The sequence below is a fragment of the Leopardus geoffroyi genome, chromosome A3 (genome assembly GCF_018350155.1).
Source record: "Leopardus geoffroyi isolate Oge1 chromosome A3, O.geoffroyi_Oge1_pat1.0, whole genome shotgun sequence".
NCBI lineage: Eukaryota > Metazoa > Chordata > Mammalia > Carnivora > Felidae > Leopardus > Leopardus geoffroyi.
This window is the reverse complement of record NC_059336.1, coordinates 79,013,167-79,028,572: the sequence shown is the minus strand read 5'-3', so window position 1 is coordinate 79,028,572 and position 15,406 is coordinate 79,013,167. Positions and strand designations below refer to the sequence as shown.

The window sequence follows — 15,406 nt, the reverse complement described above, 5'->3', positions numbered from 1 at the left end:
CCTAACCAGTACTGGGTTACTCCTCTCTATGAGACCCATAGCTTTGGGCCCTGTGGGAGAGAGGAGCCCACTTTACCCTGACAGTACGTGTCAAACAATAGTTCAGAACCTATGTTCCCTAAAGTGTTGATCTTGGCTTGCCAAAGGGATCTCTTAGACATGAGGAAAGGGTGAAATCCTACTTTCTTCACAGCTAAGTATCTTCAAAAAGAGGGCTAATCTTCAGTGTAGTTTTCATAGGCCTTTCCAAGCCTTTTAACCTTCCTTTTTCTAAAATCTACATGGGACCTTTACATATAGACTCTTTCCTGGGAAGAAAGTGGCTGTCTAAATGGTGTTCACCATTCCGCCTTTCCCATTTGCTCTTTCCGGCTATCTTGTTCTTCCTCATCTTGTGCTCTCTGAAGTAGCTGGACCACTGAGGAATAAATACAAATCTCATAGCTCATGTTGCAACTGTGCTCTCAGTGCTGTATGTGCTCATAATGCTATGTGCTTCCTGTCGTAGCCCTACCCACTATATTACAGTCCCTATCCCTCCACAAACAGTAAGCCCTGTGAGGATAAGGACCGTGTCCATATTGTTTATCTCCCCTGTGTCTAGCACAGTGCCTTGTACACAGTGCCTTGTAGAGCCTCTAATATATATATGTGTTCAGAGATCTTAAACTTTACCAAACTCTAATGACTGACCAGAGTTCTCCAAACGTCCCAGCCTTTTCTAATCCCTGATCCAAGAAGACCAGTCTTGCTTTCCCTGTGGGCATGAGTCTGAACTCTTCTGCCTATCTCTTGGTGGTGTTGTATAGACAGTGGTTAAGAGACTCTGGATGGAGTCAGACCACTTGGTTCAAATCCTGGCCCTACCACTTACCAGTAATGTGATCTTAGGCAAGTTACCTATCCTGTCTGGGTCATTTTCCTTGTAAGTAAAATGAGGATAATGATAGTACCTACCTTATAGTGTTAACATCTATGAAAAATTTAGAATAATGCCTGCCTGTGGTAATGTTTGCTATGGCAATGATGGTGAAATTGTCAGTTTTGTATCTAAGAAAGTTATGATGCAACAGCTGCCCCACCCCCACCTTTTTTTACACCATTTCCCATTCTGATATTTGCAGCTTTTAGTCTAGGATGATCCATTTATCTTAGAATGAACACTAGTTTTGTTGTGGTCCCAGCTTAGGCTTTGCTTGATACAAAGAATTTACTTTTAAACCCTTTCCCCCCCACTCCTCTTCCTTTCATAGAGTTTAATTCTCAAATAAATGATTTTGCTTTGTTTTGTTTCAAGAAAAAAAAAAAAAAAGGAAAATGACAGATTTTTCACCGTAAGCTTGTGACCAGGGTTGTTGTGGAGCCTTGCTCTAAAAAATGCTCTGCCTCTGGTCTCCCATGGGATGGTGGCATAAGGTGATAGTTAAGGTCTGGCTTTGATATCAGAAATGTCTAGCTCTGTCTGCCATTTAATCATGCGACCTTGATAAAAGTACTTATCCTTTTAGAAGCTTGGTATTCTTTTATTTAATACCTACATCATAAAGTTCTAATAAGGTTTAAATGAAATAATGTATGCAAAATGTTAGCTCAGTGCCCAGCATATAGGTGCTCAATAAATGGTACTTCTTATCATTGCTATTTTTGTTAGAGATTGGGATTAGAGGTGGGATGGCGACTATCCCTTGGAGTTCTCCTGTAGATTATTTCAGACAAATGGGGTTTCTACCAACGGGTGGGAATGAAAGTCTTAGGGCTATTATGTTTCTGATTATTTTTCTTTATCTCCTTTGCAAAGGTTTTAATTTTTCCTCCTCTGGAAGAGAAGATGTAGATGTGAGAACATTAGGAAATGGTAAGATTGCAACAGCATCACTTGACTAGAACTAACTTTTAGACTGTCACCCTTCTCAGACAGCAGGTTCACTGTAGTTGCTCAGTTAAAACCAAAGTGGGCAAAGCCCAGAGCTTCTCCCTGTGAGGAGGCTTTGCGAATTATGGAGCTACCTTTATAAATTATATGATTATGTCTTAACAGGAATCATGTGTTCAGAAGCCATCCTTATTGCATACCTATAGGTTCTAAGGGAATTTTATGTGCATTAACAAGGTGGTAACCAAGTTTTTCCAAAAGTTTGATTATTAATTGTTCCATTTGATAACATTTCAGCAGTACCAGTACAGTTTTCAAAATGCACATCTTCATTTAAAAAGTGATTCTGTTCTCTTAGCCTTCATTTCTCTCATTTTGCATTGTTGCATTACAAGAAAGATGCTGAGAGTTAATAGTCCCTTCCCCTTATGGAATCACAGCTTTTCCATTTCACTAGTGGATTAGGCTAGGAGGATGGATTTCAGCTTGGTATACCTGGGCATTGCTGTGTGTAATAATGTTACCTTTGTGTAACCAAATCAATTAGCAGTTGTTTGGATTTTATTTTGTAATTAACACAGGCTTGTTCATGGACTTTTGGGAAAGCAGTCATTTTCACATGTTGCCTGTCCTGGGGTTTAGCAGCCCCCCAAAAAGCCCCTTGATTCTTTTCACACATTCTTCCCTCTCCCAGATGTAGTCATGTCACTAAACTTTCAGTCCTCTAGAGCTCAACTCGTTTTTTCACACCTCCTAACCCTCTTGCATTGGCCCAAATGTTAACTCCATCAACACGTTTCTGTTTCATGACGGGGTGTGTGCTGCCAGGAAGGCCCTTTGCAATTGAGCTGGTGAATCCTCATAGAGTACATTTCACTTCACAAGAAATTAAGGAACTTCAGCAGGTAAACCACTTCATGACATGGAAATCGTCATGTTTCTGCAACTCTGTAACTGAACTAGAGTTGCTAATTTTTTTTCTTTTTCTGCTACTACAGAAAATTAATAATTCGTCTAACAAAATCCAAGTCCGTGACTTGCAGCTTGTCACAAGGTAAGGGTAGACTCACTGGAGACGAACTCAAAATGGAAGTTTTGGTTGTAGGTCATGTATCTGTTAAGGGAATTGTATCCAGAACATATAAAGAACTCTTACAACTCAGTAATACGAAAGCAACCCAATTAAAAATGGGGAAGATGATTAAGTGGACATTTCTCCAAAGAGGATATTATGTTTATGCATGAATACATGAAAAAAAAATGCTCAATATCATTTGCCATTAGGGAAGGACAAGTCAAAATGTCAATGATATCCCACTTTACTCTCACTAGGGTGGCTCACTAGGATGGCTATAATCAAAAAGACAGAAAAAAACAAATGCTGGCAAAGATGTAGAGAAATGGGAACCCTAAGAAATTGCTGCGAAATTATGTGTGGCCACTTTGGAAGACAGTTGGCAGTTTGTCAAAAGGTCAAATGTAGAGTTACCATTATGGCCCAGCAACTCCACTTCTAGATATATACCCACAAGAAATGAAAATGTACATCCACACAAAGACTTGCTCATGAATGTTCATAGTAGCATTATTCATAATAGCAAAAAAGTAGAAACAACCCAAATGTCCATGGGTAACATATGGTATTTCCATACAACAGAATATTATTCGATAATAAAAAGGAATAAAGTACTGATACATGCACCAACATGATGAACCTTGAAAAGATTATGAAGTAAAAGAAACCAGACACCACACACCACGTATTGTATGCTTCCATTTTATATGAAATATTCAGAGTAGGGAAATCTATGGAGACAAAGTCAATTAGTGGTTGCTAAGGGCTAGGGGAAACAGGAAATGGGAAGCAAATGCAAATAGGGATGGAGTTTCTTTTTTGGGGTGATGAAGTATTCTAAAATTAGATTATGGTGATAGCTACACAACTCTCTAAACATGCTAAAAATCACTGAATCGTACAGTTAAAATGGGAATTGTATGTAAATTTTATCTCGATAAAGCTATTTTTGAAGAAAGGGAAGTTGGGGCAAGGCTTAAGTGTATTTTGTGTGTTTAGACAAACTTTCTTTTCTTGTTTTTGTTTAGAGAGGCAATAGGACATATGAAAGAAGGTGAAGAAGAAAAGACCAAATCCTACAGTGCCTTAATATGGACAAATAAAGCCATACAGAAAAAAGACATTGAATTCCTAAATGACATAAAGGTAGTTAAATGCTCTATTTTTTTTTTTTTTTTCTGATTGCCTATAAAATATTTCTTTGTCTTTTAGATTGTTAGTAGCAAGTCATAAAGCATGGGCTTGGGGGAATGTGAGACCTGCTTTCAAATCCTGACATTGCCATTTACTGGTTGAATGACTGGGCGATTCATCGAACCTGTTTGAGAGGCAGCATTGCTAGTGATTGAGATCCTGCCTCTGGGCACAGATTGCTTGGCTGCAAATCCTGAATCTGCATTTCCTAGTTGTGTGACTTTGGACGCATTGCTTGGCTTCTTTATGCTTTGTTTCCTTCATCTGTAGAATTAGAAGAATGAAATGAGTTGTCATGTGAAGCACTTAGAACAGTATCTGGTACATAGAAAACGTGAGCAATGCTATTATTATATTTGGCCATCCGTAGAAAGGAAATACGAAATAGAATTGTCTAATAGAATTGATGCTAAGATAAAGTGTATAAATAAAATATGTTATAAATTTGTCTTAATGTTTATTTTTGAGGGAGAGAGAGAGAGACAGAATGGAAGTGGGGGAGGGGCAGAGAGAGGGGGAGACAGAATCTGAAGCAGGCTCCAGGCTCCAAGCTGTCAGCACACAGCCCGACACGGGGCTCAAACCCATGAATTGTGAGATCACAACCTGAGCTGAAGTCGGATTCTTTTTTTTTTTTTTTTTTTTTTAATTTTTTTTTTTTTTTCAACGTTTATTTATTTTTGGGACAGAGAGAGACAGAGCATGAACGGGGGAGGGGCAGAGAGAGAGGGAGACACAGAATCGGAAACAGGCTCCAGGCTCTGAGCCATCAGCCCAGAGCCCGACGCGGGGCTCGAACTCACGGACCGCGAGATCGTGACCTGGCTGAAGTCGGACGCTCAACCGACTGTGCCACCCAGGCGCCCCTGAAGTCGGATTCTTAACCAACTGAGCCACTCAGGCACCCCAACATGTTATAAATTTTTAAGAAGGATAATATATGTACAGCACAAATTTTGGCATGTGCTAGGTTTTCCTTCACATGAGCATATGGCACTGCAGAGGGTCTGCCTGTTCCTTTGCATGTTTCTTCCCACCTATCCCCATCTCTTCCTGTAAGGATAATTTACTCTCAAATGCAAGGAATGAGCATAAATGGATATAGAGGTCTGTATAGTTATCACAACGTTGTTAAAATGGGCAATATTTTGTAATAATCTAGATGACCTACTAGAGGAGACAGACTTCATCTTATGGTTTATCTGTATGATGGACTACTGCTAACCAGCTGTTAGAAATTATGTGGTAGATGACTATTGACAAGGAAAATGTTCCTGATAAATGCTCAGGGGAAGAAAACAAACTATAAGAGTATTTATTGGGTGATACATTGTGATTTAAACATACACATGAGAAGGGTGCCTCGGTGGCTCAGTCGGTTAAGCATCTGACTTGGGCTCAGGTCATGATCTCATGGTTCGTGAGTTTGAGCCCCATGTCGGGCTCTGTGCTGATAGCTCAGAGCCTGGAGCCTGCTTCAGATTCTGTGTCTCCCTCTCTTTCTGCCTTTCCCCTGCTCATGCTCTGTCTCTCTCCCTCAAAAATAAATAAACATTAAAACATATACATGAGTGTGTGTTTCTGTATACACATATATGCAACTATGTAGAAAACAAATCATGTGGCAAAAGATACCATAAATAGGATTTCTACTTATGAAAAATGCAAACACCCAATAGAGAAAAATAGACAAAGGATCAAGCAGCTGAAAAAGAGCAACTGCATATGGCCAAGGATCATCTGAAAAGACGTTCCACTTTGGATTAAAGTAACAATAAGACATCACTTTAGTCCTCTGAGACTAGCACCTATTGGTTGGCATGGAGAAGACTAGTTGCATACTTTGTCAGTAGAAATGTAAAGTGTTTAGCCTTTTTTGGAAAATAATGTAGCAGTGATTATAAAAATTAAAAACGTATTCGTCTTCTACCCAGCACTTCCACTACTGGCAATCTGTCCTGAAGAAATAAAACTCCAGGGCTTAAGGATTTGTGCACAAAGATGTTTACTGACTTTATTCAAAGTGGCAAAATCAACAACAACACAGCTAGAAACAAAGTGAACTTCCTTCAGAAAGAAAATGGCAGGGGCACCTGGGTGGCTCAGTCGATTGAGCGTCTGACTTCGGCTCAGGTCATGATCTCACAGCTCGTGAGTTCGAGCCCTGCGTCAGGCTCTGTGATGACAGCTCAGAGCCTGGAGCCTGCTTCTGATTCTGTGCCTCCCTCTCTCTCTGCCCCAACCCACTCGCATTCTGTCTCTGTCTCTCTCAAAAATAAACATTAGGGGCGCCTGGGTGGCGCAGTCGGTTAAGCGTCCGACTTCAGCCAGGTCACGATCTCGCGGTCCGTGAGTTCGAGCCCCGCGTCAGGCTCTGGGCTGATGGCTCAGAGCCTGGAGCCTGTTTCCGATTCTGTGTCTCCCTCTCTCTCTGCCCCTCCCCCACTCATGCTCTGTCTCTCTCTGTCCCCAAAATAAATAAACGTTGAAAAAAAAAAAATTAAAAAAAAAAAAAATTTAAAAAAAAAAGGAAATGGCAGAGGAACCTGGAATATTATAAAGTTATTAAAAAAAACTAAAACAGCATGTGATCCCATTTATGTTATTGTGTGTATATATGCCTAAAATTGTTGGAAAAAAGGATAGAAGTAGGTCTACACCTATGACTTACAGAAACACACATGACATTATGAGAAAGAAAGTGAAGTGCAGAATAATGTTTATAGTATGAATCAATCACCTGTTAAGACACGTTCATCCCTAACACGGGGGTGGGTGTTGACTAGATCACCCCCAGTGGGCCTCCAGATCTTATGTTCCATGAGTCTATATCAAAAGCCGTTTGGTTTTTAGCCCATTATCTGCAGCCTTTAGAATGATAGTTTAACTCTAGACAGATATTCTTAAGATTGGAAAACAAATTTCTAAACCACTATTTCACCACGTATGTAAGTCATTCAGAATTCTGAGGGGACCATGAACTCATTTGAAAAATAGATTTGGGGCACCTGGATGGCTCAGTTGGTAGAACATGTGACTCTTGATCTTGGGGTCGTGAGTTCAAGCCCCATGTTGGGTATAGAGATTACTTAAAAAAAAATGCATTCATAGTTTGAAGGTAGCCCTATTCACAGCTAATTCAGAAATAATGCTGAATAATGTGAAAGATAATTTTTGTAGGTACAGAGTAAGCAATGAAAGGGTCTATTTTAATGGTTCATAGCTCAAATGGACTGATGGGACTAGCTGACTTCTAATAATTTTTTTGTGTTGGGGTTAAAACTATTTTCAAATATTCCTATTGTCATCAAGAATAGAAAAACTGAGGGGCATCTGGGTGGCTCAGTTGGTTGAGGTTCTGAGTTCAGCTCAAGTCATGATCTTATAGTTCATGAGTTTGAGCTCTCTGCTGTCAGTACAGAGCCTGCTTTGGATCCTCTGTCTCCCTCTCTCTGCCCCTCCCCTGCTCTTGCTATCTCTCTCTCAAAAATAAATAAACATTAAAAAAAAAAATAGAAAAACTGAGTTACTACCCCATTTTGAGAAAAAGTCACTTCAAATTTACTGTCTCTTCTTTTTTGTTTTTTCACATTTATTTATTTATTTATTTATTTATGTATTTATTTATTTATTTTTAAAAATTTACATCCAAGTTAGTTAGCATATAGTGCAACAGTGATTTCAGAAGTAGATTCCTTAATGCCCCTCACCCATTTAGCCCATCCCCCCCAACCCCTCCAGTAACTCTCTGTTTGTTCTCCATATTATGTTTTGTCCCCCTCCCTGTTTTTATATTGTTTTTGCTTCCCTTCCCTTGTGTTCATCTGTTCTGTGTCTTAAAGTCCTCATATGAGCGAAGTCATATATTTGTCTTTGTCTGACTGACTAATTTCACTTAGCATAATACCCTCTAGTTCCATCCATGTAGTTGCAAATGGCAAGATTTCATTCTTTTTGATTGCTGAGTAATACTACATTGTATATATATACCACATCTTCTTTATCCATTTATCCATTGATGGACAGTTTCGCTCTTTCCATATTTTGGCTATTGTTGATAGTGTTGCTGTAAACATTGGGGTGCGTGTGTCCCTTCAAAACAGCATCCCTGTATCCCTTGGATAAATACCTAGTAGTGCAATTGCTGGGTCGTAGGGTAGTTTTATTTTTAATTTTTTGAGGAACCTCCATACTGTTTTCCAGAGTGGCTGCACCAGCTTGCATTCCCACCAGTAATGCAAAAGAGATCCTCTTTCTCCTCATCCTCACCAACATCTGTTGTTGCCTGAGTTGTTCGTGTTAGCCATTCTGACAGGTGGGAGGTGGTATCTCATTGTGGTTTTGATTGGTATTTCCCTGATGATGAGTGATGTTGAGCATTTTTTCATGTGTCGGTTGGCCATCTGGATGTCTTCTTTGGAGAAGTGTCTATTCATGTCTTTTGCCTATTTCTTACTGGATTATTTGTTTTTTGGGTGTTGAGTTTGATAGGTTCTTTATAGATTTTGGATACCAAGCCTTTATCTGATATTCATTTGCAAATATCTTCTCCCATCCCGTCAGTTGCCTTTTAGTTTTGCTGATTGTTTCCTTCGCTGTCCAGAAGCTTTTTCTTTTGATGAGGTCCCAGTAGTTCATGTTTGCTTTGTTTCCCTTGCCTCCGAAGACTTGTTGAGTAAGAAGTTGCTGCGGCCAAGATCAGAGAGGTTTTTGCCTGTTTTCTCCTCAAGGATTTTGATGGCTTCCTGTCTTACATTTAGGTCTTTCATCCATTTTGAGTTTATTTTTTGTGTATGGTGTAAGAAAGTGGCCCAGGTTCGTTCTTCTGCGTGTCGCTGTCCAGTTTTCCCAGCACCACTTGCTGAAGAGACTGTCTTTATTCCACTGGATATTCTTTCCTGCTTTGTCAAAGATTAGTTGGCCATACGTTTGTGTGTCCATTTCAGGGTTCTCTATTCTGTTCCATTGATCTGAGTGTCTGTTCTTGTGCCAGTACCATACTGTCTTGATGATTACAGCTTTCTAATACAGCTTGAAGTCTGTTGTCTCTTCTTTTTTAAGAGTATTCTATTTCTAAGGAAAAAAAAAAGTTGTTTGCGTATGTGTCTGTATTTCTGAAAATTCATCAGAATGGGGCCAGAAGAATGCAATGTTAAAATAAATAGTTTCCTTTTGTCTACTGAAAACAAGCAGACAAAAAACACACAGGAGTGTGTGCTGAACGAGTGTTATATTGGAAGCAGTGGTGGGTCTCCCAGCTCAGTCAGTACTTCCATTGACTAGGACTGGGAGTGAGTACTAGTACAGGGAGAGGAGCATTCCTTAGTCACTCATTTAAAGGCCAGTTATTTCTGTATTCTACAGTGAAGGCTGTATCTGTACAGATTCCTTAACAGTTCAGCCATGTCCTTTTTTTTGTCTCTTTGGCCAGAGAAATGTCAGACCTTATGTAGACAGCGTATCTCAGCAGAACAACATGCTTCTAAATCAAAGAATTATGGAATCATAAAACCTACAAGTTAGGAGGGGCCATTGACTCACTGCTATGATCAAAACAGTCACACCATTTCAAGTGTAGTCTTTGTCAGAACTTGCTCTTTCTTTCTGGGTGGAAAACTTGATAGAGGGGAGACCAGACAGAAATCTTTGTTCTCTTAGCATGGCTTCAGGCACTCCCAAGTCGTATAAATTAGGAAGGAGTTGTTCCAACAAGAAATGGCAGAGGATTCAAAGTTCTCATGAATCTACAATTCTGATTATATCCAATATCTATTTTTAAAACTTAGAATTAGTTGACCTTTTACAATTTTAATCTCTATTTCTTATTTTATGTCTTGTGACAAAAGGAAATCTCTGAAGAAAAACAAGGCTGTGCCCCTAAAAAATCTAAATTGTCAAAAGCATGTAGTATTGTTATTCTCAAGTAACTTGAACTGGGCTTACAAATACTGAGAGGTCTTGATTTATTGTACACACTTCTTTGTAGTTATTATATTGAAAATACTACCCTAAACAGTGATGTAACTTAATTTTCCAGATACATCTTTTCATATAACCAAAAAAAATAACCTAGTGAGTAGGTATATGGTTGTCCTTCAAACTTGCACACTGCCCATACACACAAGTGATGCCAAGGTCTCACCTTCTACAGAAAGCCATTTCTCACCTCAGCCATTCACCCCACTGTTAAATCATCTGTTGGGTCAGGGGAAAAAAAAGGTAAGAACAGATCTTCTAGAAGAGCTCTGTTAAAGTAAAGGATAGACTAGAACTCTGGGGTCCTAATCAATTTGTTAAATATTAGAGTAAAAGAGATCTTGGGGATCATTTACTTCAAAGCCTTTAAAAAAAATGTTTATTCATTTATTTTTGAGAGACAGAGCACAAGTGCACACAAGCAGGGGAGGGGCAGAAAGAGAGACAAAGAGAGAGAGAATTCTCAGCCGGCTCCAAGCTGTCAACACAGAGCCCAACGTGGGTCTAGATCCCACCAACTGTGAGATCATGACCAAAATCGGAAATCAAGAGTTGGAGTCTTAACTGACTGAACCACCCAGGTGCCCCATCCAAATCCTTTTTTAATGGCATACGGAGGCCCAGAAAATGAGTTACTATGGACTAGGTTATGAGAAGTTCCACAGAGCCTGAACCTTTGGAGGTACGATTTATTATAGTACCAGTATCTACCCTGACAGTGATAGATGGGGTCCACCAAAGAAGACCTCTGTGGTGAGCCATGGATGACAAAGGAGACACTGAGACGGGCTTCCCCGGGTGCCCTGGGAGCAAAGCTGACTCCATGGTTGTGTAACATATCCTCCTCTAGGACTTAAAGATTGACCAGAAAACACCCCTCCGAGTCCTGCATCGGAGGCCCTTGGCTGTGAGAACTCGCATCATTCACTCCATGGAGACGCGCTATGTGGATGAACATCACTTCCACCTCTACCTGAAGACTCAAGCCGGCACGTATCCTTTCGCCTTTCGCCCAGCAGTAATCTAAGCAGAACCTTAGTGGAAGAGTTCACGCTGCCCCAGAAGATAGGTTCAACTTGATCTAGGAACAATTAGGGTAAGGATTAGGTTGGAGAAAAATTCTGTTTTGGGGGGTGTGTGTGTGGGGGGTCCCATTTAATTTGTATTTTTCAAAATGACTTTTTAAACCATGAGTCAGCAGCCAATAGAGTGTGAACCTTAAAATAGTCACAGTGTCTCACACAATGCCCACTGCATAGTAAGTACTCGGGAAACAGTTCTGATTGATTCATTTATTGATTTGTGTCTTCATAACATTTTGCAAGTCGCGTTTTCATAACGACATTTGGGTCCTTTCAGTATTTGGAGCACTTGCCCCAGATTATTAAACACTGATAGTAGATGGGAGTGGCCCTACTTAACATACTGATCTACACTTTATTTGCCCACTGGCCCAAAACAAGAGAACAGTCCACAAATGATCACTTCTTCATATTGGGCTCTGCCTTGTATGGTTTTGTATTAACCCTGAGCTGCTGGTTAAAATACATCTGGCAGTTGCCTTAGTCCTAGCTCTAGTTGACTTTTCAAAAGTGGTCCTAATATTTGTGTGTTTTTTTTTTTTTAATTTATTTTTAACATTTTTTTATTTATTTTTGAGACAGGGAGAGACAGATCATGAACAGGGGAGGGTTAGAGAGAGGGAGACACAGAATCTGAAACAGGCTCCAGGCTCTGAGCTGTCAGCACAGAGCCCGACGCGGGGCTTGAACTCACAGACCGTGAGATCATGACCTGAGCCGAAGTCGGCCGCCCAACCGACTGAGCCACCCAGGCACCCCTGTTTTTTGTTTTTATATTATTTAGTGATCCAATAGTATGAAGTGATAAAATACTTAACTAGAATAAAACTAATGATCTACTTATGGATCGAAGGCAAAAAAAAAAAAAGTTATTTTAATCACCAACTAGCATTGTCACCATATTGCTGTAATTAGTCTGTCTCTCTTTTCCCACCAACCTCCTCCCTCACCCTGCCCCTTGACATCCCAGAAGCAACCAGAATTTGCAAAGGTGAAATAGGTGTATGTTATTTACTCTTAAAATCTTTTCAACTTTTGGTTTAGATCGAGGGATTGATCTGTTGAGAAGACAGCAGGCAGACCTTTATAATTCTGTTGTTTGGAGCACATTTGCCTACTGTAGATGGAATGTCAAAGAAATCACTTCTTTTTTGTTGTTGTTGTTCCCACTCTTTTTACCTAATTCCAGTTTAGGTGTAGTGTGCTCAGGTGAAATGCAGTGGTCTTTTGAAGAAACAAGTATCTTTTCAATCTTACTAAAACGTTTTTAGGACTAGCCATGTATCTGAATTTAAGGGATTAGCCAAGAAAGACTACTTGGTAAAGCTTTAGATACCATGTGGTTATACACAGAAGTATGTGGATTTTTCACATACGTTGCTCAGTACACTGAACTAGTTCATTTGACTTATACCTCATCCTTCTGGATATGAATAAGAACATTCTGGCCCTTCCAGTTGGTTATTCTGGGGCTTTTTGGTCATGTCCCCTCATCATTGCTCCTCAGAAGTAGCATTCTCTAAAGAAAGTGAGAGAAAAAGAATTATAACTGTTGTGTAATTATGCATTTAGTAAAGAAGGCAGTTACTAGATAATTATATGTCTTATCCTTGAGTCAAAACATTTGGTGAAAGTAGAGTGAATAAACTTTCAGAAAGTGAGGACATCATATCAGCATGTTAATGGTGGAAGTGTTTTATCATCTAAGAATAAACTTACTTTTCCTATTCAAATTACATCAAGTTTTTATACTAAGTGCTGGTTTATAGAACACAACATAACGCTAAATGAGTTTTTACTGAATGCTAGCAAAATTATATCTTTCAGATAAATATTTTCAAGCCTGTAGTAGAGTCCTATATAAGGAATATTACTATAATCTTAATAAGTAATTCTAGGATTAACCATTGACTTCAAAATTCGAAGACCTATGAGGGAAACACAAAATTTCCCCTTTAAAAGAAGAATTAACCTAATTCTCTTGTTAACCATGCAACAGTTGCAAACAAGAACTTAGGTCCTTTGATAATCCTTCTGAAGGACCTTTCTCAAGACTAAATTAATATTCTCATTGTCCCTCCCATCCTACTCCTATTGTGTCACTGGGTCACATTACCAGGAAAGCCATCATCGAGGTTACTCTGTGTGTGACCCTGTGGAAACTTATCATTTGGCAGATGCCAGCTGACATTATTGAAAAATGAGGCCAAAAAGATGACAAAATGGAATTTGTGGCAGAGAAAAAATAGCTAAGGTTTTGTTTTACTTAGTATTGAACTACAGTTAACTTAAAAAAATCCATATCCATGGGCCCCTGGGTGGTTCAGTCGGTTAAGCGTCCAACTCTTGATTTTGGCTCAGGTCATGATCTCACAGTTTGTGAGTTCAGGCCCCGCCTGGGGCTCGCATTGACAGCACAGAGCCTGCTTGGGATTCTCTCTCTCCTCTCTCTTTGTCCCTTACCCTGCTCGTGTGCATGCACATGCACACACACTCTCTCTCAAAATAAATAAATAAACTTAAAAAAAAATGTACATCCAGGGTCGCCTGGCCTGCTCAGTCAATGAAGCGTGCGACTCTTGATCTTGGGTTTGTGGTTTCAAGCTCTACACTGAGTGTAGAGATTACTTGAAACAAACAAACAAACAAACAAAACTTAAAAAAAAAAATTCCATAGCTAAACTTTGGCACTTGGAGGTGAACTAAAGAAAAAAGAAAGTCATGACTTTTAGTACTGAGTCCTGCTGTTGGCTTCCAGGCTGGTGGGAACCAGTTTGCCAGAGCTTCTTTTCTTCTTTTCTTTAATTTTTTTTTTTTTTTTTTTAACATTTATTTATTTTTGAGAGACAGAGACAGAGTGCGAGCAGGGGAGCGGCAGAGTGAGAGGGAGACACAGAATTGGAAGCAGGCTCCGGGCTCCGGGCTCCAAGCTGTCAGCACATACCCACAAACCCACAAACTGTGGGATCATGATCTGAGCCGAAGCTGGACGCTCAACCGACTGAGCCACCCAGGCGCCCCCAGAGCTTATTTTCTAAGACACACATCAATGGTCACAGGTCGGAAATAACCTCACCCTTGTAACATTTCTGCTTTTGTCTGTCCTTTCCCTTTTACCTATCAAATCTCACCAAACAGTTGGTGCTGCATAGCTATCTCCATTGTTTCCTTAAACAAATCCCAGCTACATTAAAGAGTTTGTACATGGAGACTTTGGGAGAACCAAGCCGAACATTGGCTCTCTAATGAATATGACTGCAGACATTCTTGAGCTGGATGTTGAGGTAAACCATTTTATTGTGGAAATGCCTGTTTGTACATTGAATTCAACAAAGTTCTGCTTTTTTTTTTGGGGGGGGGGGGCATTAAGCCAAACAGGTACCTATCTCTTTTCACCGTAATAGGTATTTGAAAATAGTCAAAATCTCACAGTAGCATTGTATTGCAGGGAGGGACTTTTTGGAATTTTTATCTTTTTAAAAAATACAAGGTCTCATTTGTGATTTTTGCAAATATATAGCTAACTTGCTAACCAAGTTGCTTTACATGTGGCATGAGATCTTAAACCCTTAAACGGAGTGAGGAAATGATGCTTTAAGAGCCCTTCATATGTCCTTTGGACTCTAGAGAGTTAATTCCCACACCTGTTTTGTTTCAGGAGTTTCAGATTGCTCAGAAACATACATTCAGGACAGGGATAGAAAATGAGATGAGCCAACAGTTATTTATAAAAGCAGTTCTGTAAGGGACCTCTATGATGTGGTACAAATTCTCTGCTCTAATAGTCTGAATTGAAACAAGGTTAAATTCTTAAGTATTTAGAAGAGTGACATGAATAGGTCTTTCAGGAAATTCTCCATAAGTATTTTTTCTCATTTGAACATCAGTAGGTATTGAGTCACAAGTTATGTCTCTGACAAATACCTGTTGAGGAAGGGGGTCCCTCTCCCAACCCACCCCCCAACAAAAACAATTTTAGGAGGCTAGCATTTTGCACCTGGGATTGATGTTATAAAAAGAAGTGGGTATAACTGCCTAGTGTGAAAACATCTATGGTAATCACATGATCACTGGAGCATTAATACCTTACTGGCAGTTTTCTTCAGAGCTTTCAGATCAGATTTTATACAGCTCCTGCAGTATAGCCAGTGACAGCACCTTCAAGGTTGCAGGGAGCCTTCTCATGAGACTTATTTTGAGGAAGAC

General features: G+C 39.7%; 1 protein-coding gene across 4 annotated transcripts in view; it reads left to right on the top strand.

The window, feature by feature from the left end:
• PUS10 (pseudouridine synthase 10) overlaps window positions 1–15,406 on the top strand; it is a 73,449-nt gene that overhangs the window by 55,362 nt on the left and 2,681 nt on the right. For 3 of the 4 annotated variants that reach the window (XM_045446142.1, XM_045446143.1, XM_045446141.1), the window contains 6 exons: window positions 1,799–1,855; window positions 2,702–2,778; window positions 2,872–2,927; window positions 3,977–4,094; window positions 10,969–11,111; window positions 14,385–14,484. In XM_045446142.1, the coding sequence (XP_045302098.1) occupies window positions 1,799–1,855; window positions 2,702–2,778; window positions 2,872–2,927; window positions 3,977–4,094; window positions 10,969–11,111; window positions 14,385–14,484 (551 nt within the window). Of the gene's footprint in view, window positions 1–1,798; window positions 1,856–2,701; window positions 2,779–2,871; window positions 2,928–3,976; window positions 4,095–10,968; window positions 11,215–14,338; window positions 14,485–15,406 lie in introns of those variants that run through there. The other variant, XR_006703480.1, reaches the window with a different exon arrangement.